The 26,527-nt window shown below is 39.8% G+C and overlaps 1 protein-coding gene across 8 annotated transcripts in view; it reads right to left on the reverse strand.

The window, feature by feature from the left end:
• The window catches only part of LOC126272523 (alpha-N-acetylglucosaminidase), a 382,435-nt gene that overhangs the window by 276,312 nt on the left and 79,596 nt on the right, over positions 1-26,527 (reverse strand). For 5 of the 8 annotated variants that reach the window (XM_049975432.1, XM_049975431.1, XM_049975435.1 and 2 more), the window contains exon 9: positions 742-826. In XM_049975432.1, the coding sequence (XP_049831389.1) occupies positions 742-826 (85 nt within the window). Of the gene's footprint in view, positions 1-741; positions 827-17,614; positions 17,694-26,527 lie in introns of all 8 variants that reach the window. The other 3 variants (XM_049975433.1, XM_049975438.1, XM_049975436.1) reach the window with 1 other exon arrangement.

Raw genomic sequence — 26,527 nt, forward strand, 5'->3', positions numbered from 1 at the left:
GAAAAAAAGGACAGGTGTACACTCGCACACTCACACACACACACACACACACACACACACACACACACACACACACACACACACACATCCATTCGCACATACACAGACACAAGCAGACAGTTAATAAGGTAGTAATGTTTACCTCAATGGGATCTAATGTTGCAGATCACAATTAGCTCACTCTGCAACCATTATATTTGTAACAATGGAAAGTTCTATCTAGAAAACTAACAAATATGAGAGTGAATTGCCTGCTAGTATTTACATTCAGGAGGCTAAATGTTTATACTGCCAGTACAGAGACAGAGACATAAAGGTAAGACTAATGACATTACACTAGCTTTTGGCACCAATGTTTCCTCATCAGCAAGCAGAGAGAGATAGAGGGGTTAAGGTTGAAAAGGAGAGGCAGGATACAAAAATGTTTTACAAACCACCATTAGTTTAACTACAAATGTTGGAGGAATATTAAAGAGTATAACTGTTTTGCTTACTTCCAGAACTTAGTAACTAGAATTCTCTAGAATTAAGACAAAACTAGAAAGAACACAGACTACAAAGTTTACCTCCTATATTAAATCAACCACACAGCACAATTAATACCCTTCTGCCTTTCCCCCAAATTATACATCCCTCATTCACATCTTCATCTTTCAATTAAATACATTGAAAGGTATTCAAAATTAATTTACATGAGTATGATACATAATACAATGAGACAACGACACTATCTCAACTTACTTTTGGAACTGAAGAAATATAAGCACGTACTCTTTCAACAGTCCAAAATGATTGCTCATGTACAAAAGCCCAATTTTGCAACATCCTAAACAACAAAGAAAGCAAAAGAAACATGAAAACAATGTGCACCAGTTACACAAATGTATGAGCATGGATGACAAACTGAATTCTGTGTGAAGATTCATGTGTCTTTGTAATTATGTTTGTAGTCATACACATGCATGCTGTTTGAGCTCCGCAGTTGTCCAGCATAGAGGTGCTGAATACAACTGATAGTTTGTCTTTCAAAATTACAAAACACAAGCTAAATTGCTGAGTCGGTGTTTGATTGATAAAAGCAAACTCTGTATTATTTTTAATTGATAACAACAATCTTCAGTATGCTTTTACTCATGAGCACATACCAAATCACAAAAGAGTTACAAACTGTATACACATAACATAGAGACATACCATATTAAGTGGACATGAGAACTGACACTCACAGACATCATGAAATAATACTAAACTATAACACAGTTTACTATAGAAAATGCATTGCAGCACTTGCAGTGCTCTAAAGTTTTTGATATGCGGGCTGCTCAATCATATGTCACTCCCACTCCCACTGCCACACTACATTTCCCTTTGCTTTTTGCTCATTATCTGTATTCATTTCCTCTCCCTCCCTATTGTGTTGTATTTTAACAAAATGTGAACATGACATTCACTGACATGAAAAACCTTACTTCATTTCATTTAGAGGTTGAAAGGAAAAAAACAGGAGTGACCTTCAAGATATCATCCTAGCTTTCACAATGGTTTTTGAGTTTTCTCTCAAGACTGATGATGATTTGAGACTCTTTCCTCCCTCTCTTTTACATATCCAATATTTCATTAGTGAACAGTATCACATGCTATTGTTAATTTTTCTTTTCCAATATACATTCATCATACCATGCACTAGTGCATGTGAATGTCGAGTGCGCCGAGTGTGGTGTCACCGCATGTCCATGTTTGTTCGCCTGTCAACTGTATTAGCGCGGTCCGGCCACTGGAGGCTGCCTGTGGCAGATGTTCGCAAGGCGAGGTCTCCCATGCAACGCCTGCCAGCAACTCACTCATATATACATGCACAATGCAGTGCTAACTGGGCCCTCTTTTATGTCCTTCCAGTGAGTCGTCCATATCAGTGTACTTTGTGTTGTTACATGGGAATCTACAGGAGTCTGTTTTCTATCACTGTTAAGTACTCCATGAATACAGCCATATTTGTGTTACTTGAACCGGTCTCATGTACTATGTAGTTACATGATTGGCAATGAGTTTGGAATGCTTCCCACATGTGCAATCTTGAAGTGTGGTTTCATGAGATTTATTAATTATGGATGCCATGCTTACTATGGCCTGTGACCACTTTCTTGACTTCCATTAATGGAAGTCCACCCACACTTCCTCCATGTGATGATTCAGCCGAGGACTGGGACGCTTAAAAAAAAAAGGGGGGGGGGGGGACTCTGACAGTGTCTTTTGTCGTTTGGTGTGAAGATTTGAATTTGTGCAGAGTCTTCTTCCTTTTGTGGATTCTGCCTAAGGTGTGTCATTTACTGCGTCAGCTTACCCCTTCCCAAGAACCAGCAGCTCCTGCTTTTGATCACATGTGCAATTTATCGTCCAATTACAAACAAATGCATGTCATATTGGTGCGAGCTGAATTCTATCAATGCCGCAAGAAACCAAACCAGTCATACAGGGCCTGGCCAATCGAACTTCATGGCTTTAGCTGTAAGTGTCAATTTGTTACTGATGCCCATAACTACTCTTCTACAGATACTGCAGAGTGCGACAAAATTATTTGTTTAGCTCTGAAAACAGAAGTGCGTCCATCAGAATGCTTTACTCCGTGAAAACCCTGCAAATAGCACCATCATCTTAAGTTTCTGGGGCTTCCATTAACAGACAGGATACGGTTCCACAGGGCGACCAAACTGAAGTGTGATGTGATGTGGCAATAGTGTCACGCGATGTGCCCAGTAGGACAACGGATACCTCACACAAGGAAATGGAAGTGGCGGCAGTAAACATGTGGGCCCAGTGCCAAGCTGACCAAGGCTGGGCCAAGCAGCTGCAAACGTCACAGCACCAGCATCAGCATTCTCTGTTTTCATCTTTCTGTCTTACCCAGCAGAAATGATCAGCATGCCCTAAGCACTGGGCTATGTGTAATTCTCAGCGGAATAAACGCCATATCGCTTCTGTGTGTCATTTGCTGATGACTGCTCAGGATATGGATGTGGGTATAAATTGTGTGATTCCAATACTTGTGACTTCCCCCAAGTTGTTTCTCAAGTTCACTGTTTTTCACCAAGTGATATGGCTAAGTCAACACAGGTGCTACAGTGACATAACTGAAGTCTCAAACCTATGTGAGTTTAGGCTCACCGCCGTTGACAACTGCCACGTGGAAGGTCGTCATTTAAATACTGCACTGGTGGGACAATTTACAGCACCTGCCTCTTACATGTGGGTCAATCCATACCAAGTGGTCCAGCACTGGTTGCTTGACCATCTCAGAATAGTGTTATATTTGCTGGGTGAATTCCCCAATGTTTAGTAGTCACAAAAATGTTTTAAAAAATTTATAGTTTATTATTTTGAAATGGCGACCATATTTATTCCATGCCGCATGCGTTTTTTCGTATTTGCAAGCATCTACATTTTTTACAATTATTCAGTAGTGGATTGTCCTAAGCCTTTCGGATCAAATGCATTTAGTTCAACACACTCTGGGCTACAAATTAATATCATTATCAGTTAGCTGAATGTATTATTTAATATATTTTAATAGTTCAAAGTTGTCAGCCACAAACAAAAAAACTCAATTTTTGAACAGTAGTTTTCCAAAGAAAGATAAATTTCTCAGCTTTAATATTTTTTCTGCTATTACACTGTATAGTATAGTTACTTTTTTATAGAGTATCACTGGTGAGCAGCTTACACTTTAAAAAATAAATGTAAAAAATTGATTTTTTTTAATTTTTCCATTTTGTGGTCTGTGATATCTTTGTTGGGGGGACCAAGTAAAAATCTGAAAATTTTGCAGTTAATAGACCTTTATGATATCAAACTTCAGTATAAATTTCAACTTTGAGATTCATCTGCAAGTTATGGAAAAAATATTACAGACGCGAGTCAAAAATACGTTTTTTAACATCTGCAATATCTGGTAGGCTAATCATATAAAGTATACCAACTGCATAATGTAACACACCACATTACACTAGCTAATGATTATTTGTCAAAACAATGCTGCGGTAATTGTTTCAGCAGGCTAACAATTGCATCTGCAAGCCTATACAAGATAAAACACCAAGTGTCTTGAATACAAAAATTGAGTGTCAGAATGTCTTGTTAAGTTAACAAGGCAATTAGTAAAAGAACATGGAATTTTACCAGCATTACAAAAGAAAAGTGCATCTAATTTGGTAGATGAAAACACAGTCAATAAAGTTATTAAGTATTATGACGATGACAATAGCAGCCGTTTGATGTCTGGCAAAAAAGACTGTGTTTCAGTGAAAAAAAGGTTTTAAGATTCAAAGACAAAAAAGGTTAATATTGTGTAATGTAAATGAACTATTCACTGAATTTAAAAAAGAAAATCCTGACATTAAAATTGGAAGATCAAAGTTTTGTGAGTTGAGACCAGGATGGTGTATTGTTGTAGGGGCATCTGGCACCCATACTGTTTTTGTTTGTTTGCATCATCAGAACATAAAGTTGATGATAGATGGGGCAAATCTTAGAGCTGACTATAAAGACCTTTTGGAAGTTATGGTAAGTAATATTGACAGTTACAATTGCATGATCAAGGCAGAATGTGAAGATTGACAGTTACAATTGTATGATCAAGGGAAAATGTGAAGATTGTCCAGGCAAACAAGCCTTACTTGACATGTTTGAAGAATCTGAAGAAGGCGAATTGATGCCTGACAATATAAAATACAAACAATGGGTGACCCAAGACAGAACGGAAATGGTGACAGTCATAAAATCATGAGCTTCTGTTTGTCTGAGAGGTTTTGGCTGCATTTAAATTTGCAGTGAAGCTCTCTTTGCTTTCGCAGTAGTTTCCTAACTTTGTTGTTGAACCACAGTGGGTTTTTCCCGTCCCTCACAGTTTTACTTGGCACCTATCTGTCAAAAATGCATTTTACGGTTGCCTTGAACTCTTTTCGTAAACACTCACCATTATCAGTGTAGGAACAGAAATTTTCGTTTTGATCTCTTAGGTAGTCTGAAATCTGCCTTCTATTACTCTTGCTAAACAGATAAACCTTCCTACATTTTTTTTATATTCCTATTTACTTCCATATTCAGGGATGCTGCAATGGCCTTACGATCACTGATTCCCTGTTCTGCACTTACAGAGTCGAAAAGTTCGAGATCTGTTTGTTATCAGTAGGTCCAAGATGTTATCTCCATGAGTCGGTTCTGTGTTTAATTGCTCAAGGTAATTTTCGGATAGTGCACTCAGTATAATGTCACTCGATGCTCTGTTCCTACCTTCTGTCCTAAACATTTGAGTGTCCCAGTCTATATCTGGTAAATTGAAATCTCCACCCAAGACTATAACATGCTGAGGAAATTTATGTGAAATGTATTGCATAGGAAGGTCTGAATTTCCTTTTTGGACAATGGGGTGAGGTCCAAACGGCAGAGGACAAACCCTATCTCATGAGACCTCAAACCCCAAATAAACAATAAAAGGTTGAAAACACTGAGATTTCCCGAGGCTACATGCTATTGACTGTAAGACAGAAAACAAAGTGGAATTTGCAAGAGATCAGCCATGGAGGAGCCCATAACAGCAATATTTGTTTTCTCTCTTACAGTCAATATTATGTAGCCTCGGTAAATCTCAGTTTTTTCAACCTTTTATTGTTTATTTGGGGTTTGAGGTCTCATGAGATGTGGTTCGTCCTCTGCCATCTGGACCTCACCCAATCGTCAGAAAAGGAAATTCAGGCCTTCCTACAGAAGACAGCGTACTAACATAAATTCCTGCCAGGGGCGGCCGCTTTCGCCCACCCCTCACATGCTTTGTTACACAAAAATGTATCTTTCTGATGGAGCCAGGGTTGCAGACGTGCTTTTCAAATGTTGAAATCTGAACTACTCTCGGCCCCTTGTTTAGTTACACTTTCTTTGGACCAGCAGTTTTGGTGACAGCCATCTCACAGTACAGCCTCAGTGTGGTCCTATCACACCGATACGCCGATGTCTCCAAACGACCTGTTGCTTTCACCTCTAAATCTCTCACCCCAGCACAGTAGTGTTACTCTCAGGTGAAAAAAAAGAGGCTCTTGCCACCATCTATTAAAAGCTCGCGCATAGCAGCTGTGGTTGATGCGAACCCAGTTCTCCACCAGGTGGTTCAATTTGTTCAACAGGGCTGGCCAGATAAACCACCGGGTCAAGCTTCAGACCCCCTGTGCAACTATTTTTCATTACGGTAATGCTTCTGTGTTTTTGACAGTGTCTTGGGCCAGGGATCAATAGCAAAATTGGCCATTTTATCACAGATTGTGAGTAGTGTGCTTGACAACAGGCAGTTCTCAAGGCATCTCTGTCTCCATGGCCCACTACACGCCAGCTATGGGAACACATTCATGTTGACTGCATTTCCCCAGTTTCCTTATATTCTCCAATGTGCGTCAACATCCGCTGAGGTCACAATTCGTACCCTTTTGAGGGTTTTTTCTATTGAGGGATTGCCTTGTACCTTAGTTTCCAATAATGGGGTCCAGTTCATTTCTTCATTTCTCATGCCTTTCAATTGTTTTGTTCTTGTCACGGTACTGGTCATGTTAGGCTCTGCCATTCCACCCACAATCAAATGGCAAGGCAAAACGACTAGTTTGTATATTCAACTCTCAAACGAAAAGTTTGTTGTAGATTCTTTACTTGATGATGCCTTTCTCCATTTTCTGAGGACCTATTGCTTCAAGCCTATTGGGGGAGTGGAGCCCGGCTGAGTTGCTTCATGGCCGGCTGCCACAAACGCTACTCCACCTTCTGCAGCCCTCGTTGCACCTGCCACAGACTGGTATTTCCAGTCGCTTCATGCCAGGATCGCTGGTGTGGGTGTTTGAGTTTGCTCACTGGTCCAAATGGATACCTGCCACTGTTGTCTGCTACTGGGGACATTGTCTGTATGACGCCTATACTCTCGATGGGCTGGTGGCACACCGCTTTGATCAGTTGTGATCCCCACTCGCTGCTGAATGCTACCAGTTCGCGAGCGCAGATCCCCATTGCCGCAGCTCGCCCTATCGCCCTCCGCCTCAAGCTCGTCATCAATTGCTGTGGAGGTACCCCAGTCCTCTTGGCTGCCTCCACTTTCCCACCGCCGGGCACCAGTCCACCTCTAGCCTTGGATCTGTTGCTGCAGGCTGCTGTCCCAGTCTGGCGGCCTTCACTACACCCTCTCCATCAGCCAATGTCGCCAGTAGTTCCAAACCCACCGCCTCCACACTGGGACCTGCCTGCTGATGACGATGTTGAGATTCCAATGCCACCCTCCTCACTGGTGCTGTCATACGGTACCCCACCAGCCCACCGCCCTGGGGCATGCCCACGTCCCTGCATGCTGCACCCCTATTTTATGGTGCCCATGCAGCACATCAACCCGCTGCCTCCATCAGCAGTGGCTGCTGCCACTCCAGATCCAATGGATATGCCTTTCATTTGGCTGCTGGTATCTCCTCCATTTCCTGGGTGCCCACTTCGCACGAGGGAGAGGTGTGTTATATCCTGGGACTACTGTGTTTGAGTGGAAGGGTGCCGAGTGTGGTGTTGCCACGCATACACATTTCAATCAACTGCCAACTGTATCAGTGTAGAGACCGCCTGTGGGAAGCATGTGCAGAGCAGTACTAACTGAACCCTCTTACATGTCCCAGTGTGCCATTCACATCAATGTATTTTGTCTTGTTACTTGGGGAACCATGGTTTTTGTTTTCCGTTATTGTAGAGTGCCTCAAGAATAAAGCCATGTTTGTGTTACTTGGACCAGTCTTTCATATTATGTGGTTACCACAACATTTATACCTTAACTCTCTGCTTTCACTATATTAACTTATCTGCATTTTAATACGAACAATAATATCCCCAAATTGTTTTCATTTCCTATTATGTACTTTATCCCATTTCTTTGGTGCTTTAAGTGACATCTCTTTCCTTCTGTATCCTTGTCATATTTCACGAAAAATTTGAGATTTTCATCCAGTTGTTTCAAATCATAGCTGGGATTGCACCACCCAATTTCTATTAAACAGCTCTTTCATTTCATACAGCTTCGTACTTAAGTTTACAGTTCTATAAGTAGAGGCAGAAAGAACATACAAAGTAAAATGGAAAGAAAGTTGACTAAATCGAAAAGCAGGTTCTGGAGTTTGAGTAGCAAAAATAAAGGAAAAACTTAAGACAGCCACACATTCAAAACAGCATGAAAAATGACAGTAGTTTCTGATGATAACACATACAATAGCACATATAATATTGAATTATTTGTGATGTTTACAACAATACTTTCTTCACTGATATCCGTACATTTTATTATTACAAATACACCAACAAATTTGTTGAAAGTGGCCCACTTAGTGAATTGTATGTCAAATGCATATTCTAATTTACTACACAGACTTCCGTACTTGTATTATTTCCCATCATCACATATTTCTGCAATGAATACACCCAATCAGTATTGATTCACCAGCTGCTCTACAAGGTTCTAAGTTAGCAAACCAACAAATCCAGAGCATCTAGAGCAATGATTCCCAAAAAGGGGAGGAGGCAGAGATGGGAATTAATCAATGAAGGGTAAAATTAAATTTCCTGGTGCATAAAAACAAAAAGTGTTTGATTATGGTTTAGTCATGACCATAAAATACTTAAAAAATAATTTCTATAATTACTACTTTGTTCAGCTCTAACACTTATTAAACCACCACCACCATCAATTACTGGATAAAGGCCTCCTTCCTACCTTTCCATGCATTGTGACCACCAGCTACATGTAGCTTTTCTACCTCTGCAAGTTTTATAATATGGTCTTCCCACCCTCTATTAGATGGTAATCTCAGACTTTATATCTTGAAACCCAGGAAAGAACTTCCTTGGTCCATCTACCATCCATTCATCTTACCCACCTCTGTTTCATTCTTATTACAGTCATAATTAAATCTTCCACTTTAATCTGTTAACAATTTGTTTTCCTACATCTCTCCACTGCTCAACCCACAGTTTTTGAATGTTTCTCATATTCAAAGTCCAAGTCTCACTGCCTTAAATCAAAACTGGTGATACATATGGACTGTATGCTTGCTGTTTCAGAGGCACACCGAGAAACCTATTTAGTTTACCACAATCACTATAAGTGATCTTTACCTTTTTTTTTTATTTCATTTGCCGTACACCTAGTCATAATGGACAGTTCTTGTCATCAGTAATGAACCTAGTTCAGTGATTTGGATAATCAACATGAAAGACAATTTTCACTGAAAGAAAGAGCATTTCAGGTAGTGAAATTCAAGGCAAACTACAAGTTCTTAGACTCTATGAAGACAACACACTGAAATGGACTTTGATAACACAGAAATGGCAACTTTTGGTGAAAGGTTGATGGGGAGTATCTATAACTCATATTATCGGTAAACCACTGATGAATACTGCTTCAATTCGCTAAATGTGTAAAAGTGAATTAATGACTACGGTAGTAGTGGCAACAAAGATAAAGAACAAAATGAACTATGAGCATGACTTACAATGTGCACTGAGTAACATTAGACCAACTATACAAAAGGCTGTTAGAAATAAGCACCACCCATTGACTCATTATACATCAGATCCAATAAAAAAAAAAAACCTGCAAAAGCAAGAATATTATTTGTTTGAGGGTTAATGCAGTACAGGGTGTTTCAAAAAAGACTTTACAAGTTTGGAAATTCATATAAATTAATTCATAGTGTCTACAGAGGTGACTGTAGTGTCAATTTGTACAGAAATACATCAAGTTTTGTCTCGAAAAGTTGATCAGTGCTGAATCGCACCGTAAGGAGCGCTAGTGGCGTTAAAGATGGCTGCCTTCACTGGATCCGAGCTTGCTAGCTGTGTTTTGGTTTGAAGAATCAAAGTCGGCGACAACAGTGCGGCGTAATTTCCATACCAAGTACACTGAAGATCATCCGAGTAGGCCTACAATTTATGAGTGGCATAAATGTTTGGTAGGAAAAGGGTTCTTGGTAAGACATGGGGAAATCACCAGGTCACCCAACCACATCTGACAACAACACTGAGTGAGGGAGACAATGTTTTGCCAACAGCCCTACGAAATCTACCCGGGGCGCATCTCATAAGCTGCAAATCCCACATACGAGTGTTTGGCATGTGCTGAGAAACCGTTAGCATTTGAAACTGTACAGATTGATGATTGTACAAACAATAAAAGACACTGATAAAATTGCTCACAAGAACTTCTGTGCAGATATGTTAAATTGATTACATAAGGCTGAACATTTCTTGGACAAAGTCATCTTTTTCTGACAAGTCGACCTTCCACTTAAGTGGCAAGGTTAACACAAGCAACTGTAGGATTTGGGGCAGTGAAAATCTACATCAAACATTGCAACATGTTCGTGATAGCGCTAAACTGAACGTTTTTTCTGCATTGAGCAAGAACAAACTGTACGGCCCTTTCTTTTCTGCGAGACAACCATCAACAGATTGATGAGGATGACCAAGAATGAAACATTTACTTCATGCAAGTGGTGCAACATCCCACTACCTGTCTGACATCCGAGATTTTGCTTGTGACTGCTTTCCAGGTCAATGAATTGGTCACGATGCACCAATTCCATGGCCTCCATTTTTTTTTATTTTTTTTTTTTTTTTATGGGGATTTATCAAGAATATCGTGTTTGTACCTCCTGTGCCGGCTTCATTTCAAAACTTCAAGCTAAAATGTCTTGTTATTGGGATGATGTTTCACGTAAGCTTCTAAATGAATACAGAGGATAATTAGTGAAGCCTCCAACACATTTAATAAATATCTCCCCCTGCCATAGACAATTCCCTATCTTTTGAAAATCACTGAAATCCTACTGGTGTATAAGAAGGGAATAAAAACTGACATGAAAAGCTATAGGCCAATAACTTCAGAGCTTTAGAAATTATTACAGAAAGTAATATCAAATCTATTTGAGGCATATTTCTTAAAACATAATCTATTTAACAATCTAAAACATGGTTTTAGGAAAGAAATATCTACTGTAACAGCAGCAGCAAATTTTATACATGAAATATTAAAGAAGCTAGATCAAGAAGACAAGGTAACAGGCACCTTCCTGGATATGACTAAAGCTTTTGATACTGTGAATTATACAATCCTATTGCATAAATTAGAAGCATATGGGATGAGAGGGGTAGCCTTAAAACTACTTACTTCCTATTTGAAAGACAGGAAACAGTATGTCAAGATAACTTATAAAAGAAATGAACAATTGGTAAAATCAACCCACAAGAGACTTCAATGTGGTGTGCCCCAAGGAAGTGTATTGGGGCCATTCCTGTTTCTTGTGCACATAAATGATTTAATTGAAACCCAAAACTGCAAGGTTGTAAGCTATACTGACGACACGTCTTTTATCAGCTGGGGCCATGATATGCAAACTACTACAAACACCAGTGAAATCAATTATAATTTTCTGTCAAGTTATCTTGCTGCAAATAAGCTACTCGTAAATAAAGAGAAGACAGTGACAATACAATTTATGCTTAGCTATAGTCAGAACATAGATAGAACTCTACCTACACCTCCATTGGCCCTTAGCTATGGAAACCAACACAAATTTTTAGGCATAACTATTGACGAACACCTGTCATGGAAAGGACTTATAGACCATATTTGTAAGAAAATCAGTACAAATGTGTATATACTGAAGAGGGTCTCAGCCTTCCCAGACCATGATAGCTTGAGACAAATAAACTTCGGAATGATACGTCCACATCTTCAGTACAGTAATGAGATATGGTGTGAGCCACCGGCTGTCTATATAGGAGAGGTACCCAAGATAAACAGGAGAAAGACTTGTAGAGAAATCTCCAGAAAATATCAAATACTAACCATCTACTCCATGCACATCCTACTGGCAATAATGAGAGAGAGAGAGAGAGAGAGAGAGAGAGAGAGAGAGAGAGAGAGAGAGACAGAGAAGAAGAAGAAGGGGGGGCTGCAGACCATAGTCCGCATACAATACGAACCATCTATTGTAAGACTTCCGTCTGACCTCAAGAGAGCTAATTTACACAGTTTAAAGATTAAATTTAAGCATTTATTAATAGACAAAAGCTGTTACTGTAGAAGATTCCAAGCTGTAGTTTCCCTTTATAAAATAGTGTACGTAGCATAAGTTTGTTTTTGCAGCACAAAAATTATCATTTCTCATCTTACACACTACATCTCTCTGTAAAACAGTATATATAACATAAGGTTGTTTTTGCAACAAAAAAATGATTGCACTTATGTTAACAAAACCTTTGTATAAGTGAACTAAAATCCATGACAATGTCCGAAAACTGACTGTTACATGGACTGCAAACAAATAAATAAGTACAGCCAGCTAGGGTGGCAAACTACAAGTCTGTCCATACTGTGTTTCAGCCTTGTTGTCTCTTATTTCTAATCTTCAATGAAACAGTTTCACCACCACAGTGAATCATGTTTTTTTTTTTTCTCTGAAGGGGGCAATAATAATAAAAATACAATAACAATAATAATAATAATAATAACAATAATAATCCCAGAGGTATAGTCATAATTAGTTATAATATATCTTGATGAAATGAACTTTTATTTCTCAATACATTGAGGCACTTATCTCAAAGAAGTCACATCAGGCTACACCTACTTCACTTAATGTACACTATATTTCTATTGCTTTTAGACCATCAATTGCAAGCAGCTGCATTCACTATTCTTGGATTGGAGCAAGGTTGCCTGCTTTCCTATTTGCTGTGTTGCAGACCACTTCAATTTGGCATCAGAAGTGAACAATTTGTTAGTCAACACATCATAAAAGGCCAGAATGCACATCACACACACACACACACACACACACACACACACACACACACACACACACACCCCTACCTACCTACCTACCTACCTACCTACCTACCTACCTACACTCGAAGGGGTCAGCACTCTCACATGGTATTCAACAGGCTTGTAAAACTCCGAAGCTCAATTTTTTAAAAACAAAAACATGAAACATGAGAAGTACATCATAGTGGAGCAACATTTGATACATCTTTAGAATTATACAGTGGTGTGAAAAATGAGCAAAATTGGTGACCCAAAGGGAGTATGCTTCCCTTGGAGAGAGTTCGAGAATCATTGTTCTAGGGCAAGATACTTCTTTCACAAGAGCTGAACAGGGGAAAGGAAACAGACTACAAAAAATGTTTAAGCACACAGGATCCATGACTAACATAGGGAAACAAAGAAATCAAAGAACAGTAACATCTCCAAGTTGCTATTTGTCGCATTACAGCATTCCGTATCTTCTCGATTTGTCAATCAGAGCTAGTAAGTATATTTCTTCCTAATGCCGTCTTCTTCCTTTACTCTGTCCTTTATTACATTTGTTGTATTTTCTAATTTGTCATCCTTTTCTAATTGTACAAACAATCTCCACCATCTTTTGCCATTATCATGCTTTCGCTGCCCTCTTGATTCTGTAAAATGTGTTCACTCCCATTCAATGTCTGCTAATGATAACTATCTTTAAAAATATCAGCAATAATCATTTTATTATGGCCTAAGGCATATCAGACTGTAAGATCCAGTTTCAGATTTTTAAAATTTTATTTTAGAGGAAGAAAGATTATTGTTTAATGCCCTGTCAAAGATAAGGTCATTAGAGATGAACAAGTGAAGACAGAGGAACCGTTCCAACATTTTAATTTAGGGAAATCTAAATCTGGATGGTCAGGCACAAATCTGAACAATCATCCTCCTAAAAGAGAGTTCAGTGTCTTAACGGTAAGCCATCGGGCCGTGTAATTTTATATGAGGAGCTCAGGTGTAACCTGGTGAAGCAGATGTGTGTGAGACACATTTATACAGATAAATAGAAGGGAATGAACTGTGAAATTCAACATATATTTACATCTGACAGTAAAAACTGAAGAGAGACTTCCTGTTTTGGGTATAATAAGTTGAGCTTAAGTGTTATCATTTAGGACTAAGATCACACAGCAGATGGCAGCATATACATATTGTCAGTAATGATCACCAGTATTTTGAAAATCTGATTAGGCAAAATCAAGGTGACAACATACTTGAGAAACAAGTCAGTTTGATCAGAAATCATCGTATGTGGGAGAACAAAAGTGCTCCATGTTCCCAGCATGCAACATGACTTCTTACAAGAACAAATATGCACTCAGTAAAATTAGAAAATTAGGCTCTTGTCATAGTGTATGTAGAAATATTGCAAAACAAAAAAATTGAACATGATTTTAAGCAGGACTAAAATAAAATTCTCTGAGGCAATCACAGACAGTTCCAATTTTTTTTTCATTCTTCCTTTTTTCTTTTCTTTCTTTTATGAGTGTTGGGCTTCAACATTGTTAAATGAAATTAAGGTATCCTAAATGGAGTTTGGCATGTCAGGAAACACATGTGATATCATCTATAAAACCAGCAGTGCCTACACAAGAACTAGGTGTGCAACCATCTACTGAAAATGAAAAGAACATAGTGAAATAGAAAGAATATGTGGAGTTAAAGCCAAAGTTGGAGTCTGAAATAAATTCTATCCCACTACTCTTCTGACATAATATTTGCAGGAAATCAAATCAAGATGATGATACCAAAACAGAATGTTCTGGCCAAAGCATACTGAAACAGGTGAAGGAAAAAGCAGAAGACCCCAACAGTGGCTCAATCACAGTCAATTAAAACAAAGGCATGGCACATGAAATTACATAATTCTGCAAGCACTAAGGAACTGGATGACGAGTGCAACTAAACAGATATAAATTTAAAATGATTCAAAAGAATTATATAGGATAGTTTCATAGAATTATGGAATGACTTTTGGTTTGAAATTTAACAAACAGGAAAATGTTTTCTTGCTTACAAGGGGAACTTATAAATAGTAAAAAAATGTTCTTCTAATAATTTCCGGGTATGCAGCCGGATCCCGTCGACATTCTGCCACGATATTTCGGCCCAGAGACGTCCGGCCATCATCAGGTGAGTACACAACTACTGAAGAGCCCAGGTGCAGTCGCGGTATTTATACCGATTCTCGCGCACGTGTTGACATGCGCGGCATAGCCGAGTTGTACGTGCTGCCCTCGGTGGTGAAAGTAAAAGATCATCTAGTCATTGAGTATCGAATGACACTGTCTATTCCGCTGTGAATGTATAATTTTAATAACAGGATTCCAAGTTTTATCCAGTTGAAAGCCGTTGTCACGATTTATAAGATTATCGGCAAGACGTATTTCCACTGATTCCTTGATTACGGAATCCCAAAATCCGGAAACCGGAGCTAAAATTTTTGTTCCATTGCATTCCATTGAATGTCCCAATGAAATACAGTGCTCTGCTACTGCCGATTTTGACGGTTGCCGCAGACGGGTGTATCTTTCATGTTCCGTACATCGTTCATGGACAGTTCTTGTCGTCTGGCCAATATATGCAGAGCCACATTCACAGGGAATTTTGTAGACGCCTGCTTTCTTCAGTTGTAAATCGTCTTTAACGGATCCAACCAGGGCCCGGTTCTTTGCTGGTGGACGGAAGATAACCTTGATTTTATTCTTCTTCAGCTAAATGATTCCACGTACCGCAGAATTGAAAAGGACCCAACAAGCCGAATATCAAGGAAAACTGCTACCCTTTTGAACGACTGTTCTCTACCTGAACAAATTATCAAGAGATTGAGACCACACAATGCAGTACCACCAAGACTCTACGGTCTTCCCAAGATACACAAGGATGGTGCCCCACTACGATTAATAGTGAGTAATATTGGTGCTGCCACCTATTCTACAGCAAAATATCTGGCCTCACTACTAAAGCCGTATGTGGGTAAGTGTTGCCACCATATACGTAATTCCGAGGATTTTGTCAGTCGCTTGAAGGAAGTTAAGCTTAGCAGCTCGGATTTATTAGTCAGCTTTGATGTGGTCTCACTATTTACCAAAGTGCCTTTAATGGAATCGTTACATCTTATTGGTAACTTATTCAGTGCAGAAATGACGGCCTTGTTTGAACATATACTCTCCTCAACGTACTTTCTATTCAATGACGAATTCTTTGAACAAACAGACGGCGTCGCCATGGGGAGCCCTTTGTCCCCTGTGGTAGCTAATCTCTTTATGGAGGACTTTGAGGAGAAAGCACTTGAGTCTGCTGTCTTAAAGCCTACGGTCTTCTGGCGGTACGTAGATGATACTTTTGTTGTATGGCCTCATGGCAGACAGGAACTGGAGAAATTCCTTCATCATTTAAACTCTTTACATGAGAACATCAAATTCACGATGGAGATTGAAAAAGATGGCACTTTACCATTTCTAGACATGCTAGTATGCCGTAAAAATGATGGGTCATTAGGACATTCTGTGTACAGGAAACCGACTCACACAGATCTGTATCTCCAGGCGTCAAGCTGCCACCACCCAGCACAAACAGCCGGTGTTCTCAGTACCTTAATACATCGAGCGCATGTAATATCGGACGATGAAAACCTCCACGCAGAATTAGAACACTTGGAGAAGGTTTTTAAAGAGAATGGCTACACTTCACGCCAAATAAGAAAGGCCATGCGCAACTGTCATAACAAGAAGCAGCGCACTGAGGACGCTGATGACGACTTTAAATCAACTGCGTTTCTTCCATACGCCGGGAATGTGTCGTCGAAAATAGGCCGATTACTGAAGAAGAATAAAATCAAGGTTATCTTCCGTCCACCAGCAAAAAACCGGGCCCTGGTTGGATCCGTTAAAGACGATTTACAACTGAAGAAAGCAGGCGTCTACAAAATTCCCTGTGAATGTGGCTCTGCATATATTGGCCAGACGACAAGAACTGTCCATGAACGATGTACGGAACATGAAAGATACACCCGTCTGCGGCAACCGTCAAAATCGGCAGTAGCAGAGCACTGTATTTCATTGGGACATTCAATGGAATACAATGGAACAAAAATTTTAGCTCCGGTTTCCGGATTTTGGGATTCCGTAATCAAGGAATCAGTGGAAATACGTCTTGCCGATAATCTTATAAATCGTGACAACGGCTTTCAACTGGATAAAACTTGGAATCCTGTTATTAAAATTATACATTCACAGCGGAATAGACAGTGTCATTCGATACTCAATGACTAGATGATCTTTTACTTTCACCACCGAGGGCAGCACGTACAACTCGGCTATGCCGCGCATGTCAACACGTGCGCGAGAATCGGTATAAATACCGCGACTGCACCTGGGCTCTTCAGTAGTTGTGTACTCACCTGATGATGGCCGGACGTCTCTGGGCCGAAATATCGTGGCAGAATGTCGACGGGATCCGGCTGCATACCCGGAAATTATTAGAAGAACAAATACGCCGGGAAAATTTCAGAAGTCACAGTAAAAAAATGTTTTACAACAATAATTACAATAGGAAGCAACACTGATGGGACCACTAATTGCTATACAGGGCCACGATGATTACTGAGAACTGAACAATACAGTAAGAACAACACACTTTCTAAAAATGACTATTTAACAAATCACTGCAAAACATGTCAACACAGGCACATTCATTACTTACGGTTGGGACAGCAGTAAGATATGCCTGTGCTCTTTCCACTGTCCAAAATGCATCACGAAAAAGCCATCCTTGAAGCATCCTGAGTAAAAACAGACACAGAAAGAAGTAAATATTCATGAAAACAATTGTATCTCATGATATTTATGTATCAATGTTTAGAATTTGCAGCCATGGTGTATAAGAACCACCCAGAAAATGGCAGATTGTATCATTATAACAGACACATATAAGCATTATAGAGGACGAAAAAATTTCATTTAAAGTATATGCTTATCTGACAAAAAAAACCTGTCAAATGAAAAATGAAACTAATAGCACTTTCAAGTGCCTACATATGACAGATACAACCACTGTGACATTGTAGTCCAGTGTTCCAAGTACAGCAGTGCCAAGAAACCTGTTTGCAAACAAATGAATTTAACATGGCAGTCAAGAGATGATTGTAACAGACCAAAGCCACTGGCATGTGCCTTTGCTCATACCTAAAAACTGGTTCCTTAAGGCAATAATTGCTGCAGGAAGCTAACACTGGTCCTTTCCTACATATTTCCAAATGAACACTTGGAAGAAAATTGCATCAAATATATAGTTGGAGCAATGTTGCTTTCATATACCTTCCTCACATCAACCCGCAAAGTTTCCTGGTTACGAAGGATGAATGGACAACCTCCCATACTGTAAATGATGTGCATTGTCATATTCATCTTAAACCCCAGGAAGTCTTTTGGGAGGACTGCGATGCAGAGGATGTAAGCTGGAGTATGTGCTGTGATGTCGTGACGATGATTTAAGTAGGCAGGGCTCTGAAGTGAAAGTTTCCTTGAATTGGAGTAGCTGCATGGAACTGATCATGTTTTCAGTGTACCCGTCATTCTAATGAGAACCCCACCTTGAACACCCTTAGCTTTTAATCCTGACGAAAATCTATGTATTCACAGAGATGGCATCCATACAATATGGCTGATATGTAAGATGTTGTCACGTAGAAGAAGGTGTAAGTAGATGAATGACGAACACTAACTTCACTTAACAAAGGTTTATTCAGCACTTGCACATACAAGAGCATGGAGCAAACTACCTCTGGCCAGAACACATACAGTATATATACAGCAACAGAACATTCAAGTACAACGATTCTTGCCATTTGTGGATACTACTAGAATGTACTCGAACTGAATATAGAAATTAAAATTTTACAGTTCAGGTGAGTTTTGAACTCATGACCCTCCATGCAACAGTCTAGTATCATAACCACTACACTAACGCGACTGTGCTACTCAGCTTCTTCTGGGACATTGCTCCCTCCTTAAGAGGACAGCATCTCGGTGTTACGTCCTCCTAGTTCGGGAGCGAGTCATCGGTCCTGCATACTCCAACTCCTGATGACTGATGTTCGCCCTGGTGATGATCTTCTTAGAACTTCCCATGCCGCTACGTTCTTCGTCACCTTTTCACTTGCTGCCTGTCGCTGGAGCTTCAAATTTACCCTGGGCTGCGGGATTCTTATGGATGTGGACCGTATCTCTGATCTTTCGTCGTCTTGCGTCGGGGTTGAAATTGTCAACTTCATATGTAACATCAGACAACTGTCTTACAACTTGATAAGATCCAAAGTAGGGCCTGAGGAGCTTCTCAGAGTGACCAATGTCCTGAACAGGAGTGAAGATCCAGACAAGGTTACCAGGCCGGTAAACAACAAGACAGTGGCTCGCATCATACCTTCAGCAATCGTTTTCATGAGCCTGCAGCGTGCGGAGTCAAGTTAACTGCCAAGCTTCCACAGCTCTGGTTAACATCTATCCAATGTAGCCTCTAGTCATTGTCCGCGTCATCAAGATGTAACGGAAACACAGTGTCCATCGTCGTTGTTGCCTCACGCCCATGCACCAGGAAAAATGGCATAAATCCTGCGTTGTCTTGTTTGGTTGTGTTGTAGGCACGCCACGAAAGGTAGCGCCTCATCCCAGTTGCTCTGCTTAACAGACGAACATTGATAGCATGTCGGCCAAGGTCTTATTAAGGCGTTCAGTGAGCTCATTAGTTTGCGGATGGTAGGCAGTTGTCATGTGATGAGTAATGTTGCACCGACAGTTTATCTCTGTCACAAGATTCAACTGAAAAACTTTCCCTCAATCTGTAATTAATGACCTTGGGGCATCGTGTTTTAATACAATGATAAATTTGACTACCTCGAATGCGTCTGTTGCTTTTGCGGCTTCTGTAAAGGCATAACGTGTCAGATAATCAGTCCAAATAATAATCCATCTATTGCCACTAGCAGACATTGGAAATCGTCTGAGGAGGTCAATCCCAACACACTGGAAAGGCGTTTCAGCAGGTGGAATTGGTATGAGTTGGCCAGGTGGTTTCTGAGGAACTGCCTCTCTCCTCTGGCACTCTCAACAGTGCGACACACAGTGACGGACACACCTAAACAAACCTGGTCAGAAAAATCTCTTGTAGATCCTATCATATGTCTTAATAAATCTATCATATGTCTTAATAAATCCACCCCAGATAAATTTAGTATTGGCTTTTAACAACTCTTGGAGTGGCCTGGCTTTGATACAAAAGTCTTTGATAAAACGGCAGTAATAAGAACATAATCTGAGGAAGCTCCTCACATCTCTAATACTTTTAGAAATAGGAAATTCCATTACAGATCTCACCTTTTCTGGGTCTGGCCACACACCTTCATTTGACACAAGGATTCCAATATTTTGATTTCTTTTGCTCCAAAGAGACACTTTCTTGGATTAAGTTTCAGTCCAGCTTGTTGGAGACACTTGAGAATGGCCCTCAGTCTTTTAACATATTCATAATATGTCTCAGAGAGCACTATAATGTCATCTAAATAACAAAGACTCATCATCCATTCAAAAGTTGCTGGTGCATTACACAAACCAAACAGCATCACCCTAAACTCATACAGGCCCTCTGGGGTGATGAATGCAGTTTTCTCATGATCAGCCTCATCTACTTCGATCTGCCAGTATCCTGAGTACATGTCCATGGTTGAGAAAAACTTAGCCCCTTTCAGACAGTCCAGTATAATGACATGTGGAAGAGGGTAAACATCCTTTTCAGTTATCTTATTAAGCTTCCTGCAATCAACACCAAATTGCCAACTGCCATCCTTCTTCCTGACGAGAACCACTGGTGACAACCATGGGCTCTGCAAAAGTTGAATGATGCCATCATTTTCTCTACCTCATTGCAAATTGTTCGACATTCTGTTGCTGACACACAGTATGCTCTTGGCTTATTGGTTGATGGTCTCAGTACTAATTCGGTGCTTCACTGTTGATTTGTCCAATTTGCTCTTCACCTGTGGATTGAAGCATTCAGATAACTGTTGAAGAATGGCAAGTAGCTTCTTCTGTTGTTCCTTAGTGCGATCTGGTAATAGTTGAGCTATAAGATCTTGTCTCATAGTGGTAGCGCTAATTTCGCCCACAGACTCGGCATGGGAGATTTCTATGAAGCTCAGCTGTTCTGCAATTAACAGCTAACCGTTAGCTATGCACATGCGTCTTGGAAGGATCTGCAGTTCTCAGCAACAGTTAACTATCTACAATACACCGAATTCGTTCTTAGACGAACCAACAGAGGCTATGATGACCAAGTTATTCTTCAGTGGTATGCTTCTCTTACATTCCACTACATGATCCATGGGTTGATGAATGGCATGACACATGACAGTTATCTTTCTAGCACTGACTGCAGGAATGATCACTTCATCCAGCACACACAGTCTCCACGCACTTGGATGCGCATCTTCTTGCCCACAGTATCTCATCTCGTCTAGCGTAATCTTCGAGTGACCACAATCTATCCCATCCGAGAATGACGTCACGACTACACTCTTGGAAGACAATGAATACTAAGGGCTGTGTATACCCACACGAATGACACATCTTCCTGTAAGTTTTACATATTTCCCATTAGCCACCTCCAGCAGAGATGTTTTGTTGTCGATGCAATACGGTTTTCTGCAACTGGCGACAGTTGCAGAGTGGACATTCTCCGAAATGACTGAATATGATGCTCCAGAGTCCACAGGAGCATGGGCTGATCAGCCATCTGTGAGGATATCGACGTAGTTTCCTATCATTTTTGTAGTGATCGACGGCGGAGGCCTCACCTCCAAGGAAGGTCGCACCCTTTAGTTTTCCAAGCTGCGGTGGCTAGGTGATCGGCTAGAGCTTCTAAACGGCGATGGAGTCCCTGATCGGCATGTTGGGGAGCGTCCTCTCCAGCAGCTAGCTTGCAGCAATGGTGACCTAAGTCATCCTGCACCCACATCTTCTTGTTCATCTTCGTCATCCCAGAGTTGGCGTCGGCTAAGACCGGTCTGCTGTCTTCTGGTGCAGGCAACATCAAATATCCGCCATCTTTCTCGACAATAGCGCACCACATGTCCCGGTCGTCCGCAGTGGAAACATACTGGTTGGTTATCCTGGGACCTCCAGACGTCAATCTTCCTTGGTGCCCAAACAGGTTCCTAATGCGGCATTGGAGGAATGTAACTTCGCCTGGGTCTCAACGTTTTTAGCAATTTAAAGGGAAATGAAGGATGAGAGATTGGGTCTGTCTGTTCCACTTCCTCCCTTATGATCTCTTGAAGCGCCTCGGTTTTTTTGACCGAGCGAGGTGGCACAGTGGTTAGCACACTGAACTCGCATTCGGGAGGACAACGGTTCAATCCCGTCTCAGGATATCCTGATTTAGGTTTTCCGTGATTTCCCTAAATCGCTTCAGGCAAATGCCGGGATGGTTCCTTTGAAAGGACACGGCCGATTTCCTTCCCCATCCTTCCCTCATCTGAGCTTGCGCTCTGTCTCTAATGACCTCGTTGTCGACGGGATGTTAAACACTAATCTCCTACTCCTCCTCCTCCTCGGTGTTTTTGCTCACCATGCAATCCAAATGCCTTCTGAACTTCCTCTCTCACTATCTGATGAAGAAACTCATGAAATCAGTTTCTTCCTCCATCACAGGCATTGATACGACATTTGGAAGCCGTTCAAACTTCTTGCATGAAATTATTTTTTGATGCATTGACTCGATATACCGGCATGATTTCATAAAGTTGTCTGCTGTCGAAAACTCCTTCAGGAGTAGGGCTTGATACATGTCCTCAGGAACACACTTCAAGAGATGTGCAACCTTATCGTCCTCCTTCATTCTAGGATCCACTATTTTATACAGCTCCAAGACATCTTGAAAGTATGATGCTCTCGTTTCTCCTGGACATTGCGCCCTGCACTTTAATTTATCTTCAGCCTTGCACTTCTGTCATTTTGTGTCGCCGAAATATTTGCGCAGTTCCGCGCGGACTACTTCCCAGCTTGTGAACTTCTCCTTGTTGCTCTCATACCATTGCTCGGCACTGCCCTCCAAGTAGAAAAATACATTAGTCAAACACACGGTGTCATCCCATTTGTTAAATTTGGCTATACACTCATATACCTTCGGCCACTTGTTTCGATCTTGGGCATCGTCACCAGAGAACCCGGAAGAATGTCTCATGTGGTGGCACACAGTTGCTGTATTCGTAATGTATTCTTCTTCTTCTGTCTCCGATATATTGCGATCTGTTGAATGTGGCTCGAACTCGGGTTGCTCACCACATAAACGGCAGCCCTGTCGTGGCCTGATGGGACGCACTGTGTCCTCGATAATATGCAGTATTACATCACAAGTTCCACTACCCAGCATCTCCACCAGAATACTGTCACATACAAGAAGATGTAAGTAGATGAATGACGAATACTAACTTCACTTAACAAAGGTTTATTCAGCACTTGCACATACAAGACTGCGGAGCGAACTGCCTCTGGCCAGAACACATACGGCATATTTACAGCTAGATAACATTCCAGTACAATGGATCTTGCCATTTGTGGATATTTCTAGAATGTACTCGAACCAAATATAGAAATTAAAATTTTACAATTCAGGTGAGTTTTGAACTCACGACCCTCCACGTAACAGTTTAGAATCATAACCACTACACTACAGTGACTGTGCTACTCAGCTTCTTCTGCGACAGTATGATGTGTCAGGAATGGTTGTTAATGAAGTCTCCTCAAAAACTTATCCCGTCCATGCCACAGCAAGTTGATGTTCATAATACAGATCGCTGAGGTAATGCTCACCATTTGGATGAATGTGACTAACTGTTTATCTATTGAGGTATATATGAACAAGTGTAAATTTGTGGGACCCTTTACCAAAAATATCAGACTGTTGAGGATGGCATTCACATAAACATCATGATCCAAGAATCTGTCTTCTCACAGGTATACTAAAACTGCCAACAAGTGACAAGCACAAGCTTTGCTGAAATGCTGCACAATCTCAGTGACACTAAGTGATGTAATGCAAAGACTCAGCAACATTTATTACCAAAGCAAAGCATTAAACACCTGTTCTGTCACTGTCCACGAGCTCCTGTTACATCAAAGTGGGTCATTATTACACACTGTCTAAGTGTTCAAAACATGCATTCCAGTGCAGCAGATCCTCATAATTTCTCAAGTCAGAAATTATGAAGCCCTTTCTTCAAAGTAGTTATTATATACTGCAGGCGTACCGTGAGAGCTATCCAGAAATCAATCAATCAACCTCAATGGAGATTATTTGCTAGTGGAAGCATTCATGACAAAGATTAAGCAGCTACCACAGTAAGACCTGCTCACTGCAGAGGGACTTCACACTCAAGCACAGTAGGAAGTAACAATAAGGCAATAGATAGTGCGTTAATTTTTCTAACTTGAAACGTCAAATGTGACTTTTCAACTACACACATCCATGTTGTCCCAGGATATTTTCAAATCCTGTTGATCCACCTTCCATTAAGTAATTGTCTCCATCTTTTCTTATCTCTTTATATTCCTCTGATAATTTTCTCACTCCATCAGCCAAAGCCATTCACCAGACTGTTACGTTTTACTCACTTCCATATAATTGTCATTATCTTTCACTACAATTCGAATGTTATAAATACTGTGGGCAACACTGCTATCTTTTCCACCTGAACAGTGATTAGTAAATATTTGTGTTTTAATATTATGTACCACTGATAATTATATTTAAATATATTTATAAAAATGTGCTTTCATTCTTGATCCCATATGGAGTTAAAGGCAACTGGGGCAGTGTTGAAATAAGCAGTTCTCATAATATGCAAAGATCAGCACATTCCTCAAACTGGGAAACTATCAAGAATGGGGTTCTGCAAGGGTCGGTCTTGGTCCTTTGTTGTTCTTAATATTTATTAATGACTTGCCATTCTATATTCATGAAGAGGCAACGTTAGTTTGCTGATGATACAAGTATAGTAATCGCACCTGACAAACAAGAATTAACTGATGAAATTGTGAATAATGTCGTTCAGAAAATTACTAAGTGGTTCCTTGTAAACGGACTCTCAATGAATTTTGATAAGACACAGTACATACAGTTTCGTACAGTAAATGGACAGTTCCGTACAGTAAATGGAATGACAGCGTTAATAAATATATACCTTAATCAGAAGCATATAGCTAAGGTAGAATATTCCAAATTTTTAGGTGTATCCATTGATGAGAGATTAAATTGGAAGAAACACATTGAAGAACTGCTGAAACGTTTGAGTCCAGCTACTTATGCAATAAGGGTCATTGCAAATTTTGGTGATAAACATATTAGTAAATTAGCTTACTACGCCAATTTTCACTCATTGCTTGCATATGGCATCATATTTTGGGGTAATTCATCACTGAGGAATACAGTATTTATTGCACAAAAGTGTGTAATCAGAATAATAGCTGGAGTCCACCCAACATCATCCTACAGACATTTATTTAAGGATCTAGGGATATTCACAGTACCTTCTCAGTATATATATCAAATTTGTTATTAACAGCCAAACCCAAATCAAAAGTAATATCAGTGTGCATAACTACAATGCTAGGAGAAAGGATGATCTTCACTATTCAAGATTAAATCTAACTTTGGCACAGAAAGGGGTGAATTATACTGCCACTGAAGTCTTTGGTCACTTACCAAATAGTATCAATAGTCTGACAGATAACCAACAAGTATTTAAGAAGAAATTAAAAGAATTTCTGAATGAAGACTCCTTCTACTCCATAGAGGAATTTTTAGATATAAATTAAGAAAAAAAAAGATAAAAGCCAAACAAAAAAATTATTTAAAAATTAAAAAAAAAACAATAAAAAAGTTGTATATTAACTTAATTATGTTGTTAAATTAACTTAATTATGTCATGTATTTGAAAATTTAACTCGTTCCACATCATTATGAAATATCGTATTCATGATCCACGGAACTAGTATTAATCTAATCTATTCTTATCCAATCCTTTGTCTCACTTCACAGTGCTGGACATTGTGATGTATTGACCGATACCCAGCAACCACAAGAAGATGGCAGCTGCACTGTCAAGATTATCTTTGTTTATTATTTAAAAAGAAAGGAAATGTTATTAAATGTAATTAAATTCTGTAACACAAAAAGAAAAGCACTTATTTCATTGTCATAGACGACTGTTCACATTACTGTTGTATTAACGCAGAATAGAGATTAGAAAAAATAAACATACTGTGATTCGAGATGAACTATTTAAAGGAAAACTAAATTGTATTTTAGAATGGGATGTTCGTATTTTAAAAAATACTATTCATTTTATGAAACTGGAATAAAAGCAAAAGAATTTTAAAACAAATGAAAATGAAATATGACGCACAGACATTAGAAAAAATAAGTAAACTGTGATTCAAGAAGAGTTATTTATAGAAAAATAATTTTAGAATAGAATGTTCTTATTTTTTCAAAACAGCCTATTCATTTTGTGAAACTGGAATAAAGACAATGGAATTTTAAAACAAATGAAAATCAAATATG

The sequence above is a fragment of the Schistocerca gregaria genome, chromosome 5 (assembly GCF_023897955.1).
Source record: "Schistocerca gregaria isolate iqSchGreg1 chromosome 5, iqSchGreg1.2, whole genome shotgun sequence".
NCBI lineage: Eukaryota > Metazoa > Arthropoda > Insecta > Orthoptera > Acrididae > Schistocerca > Schistocerca gregaria.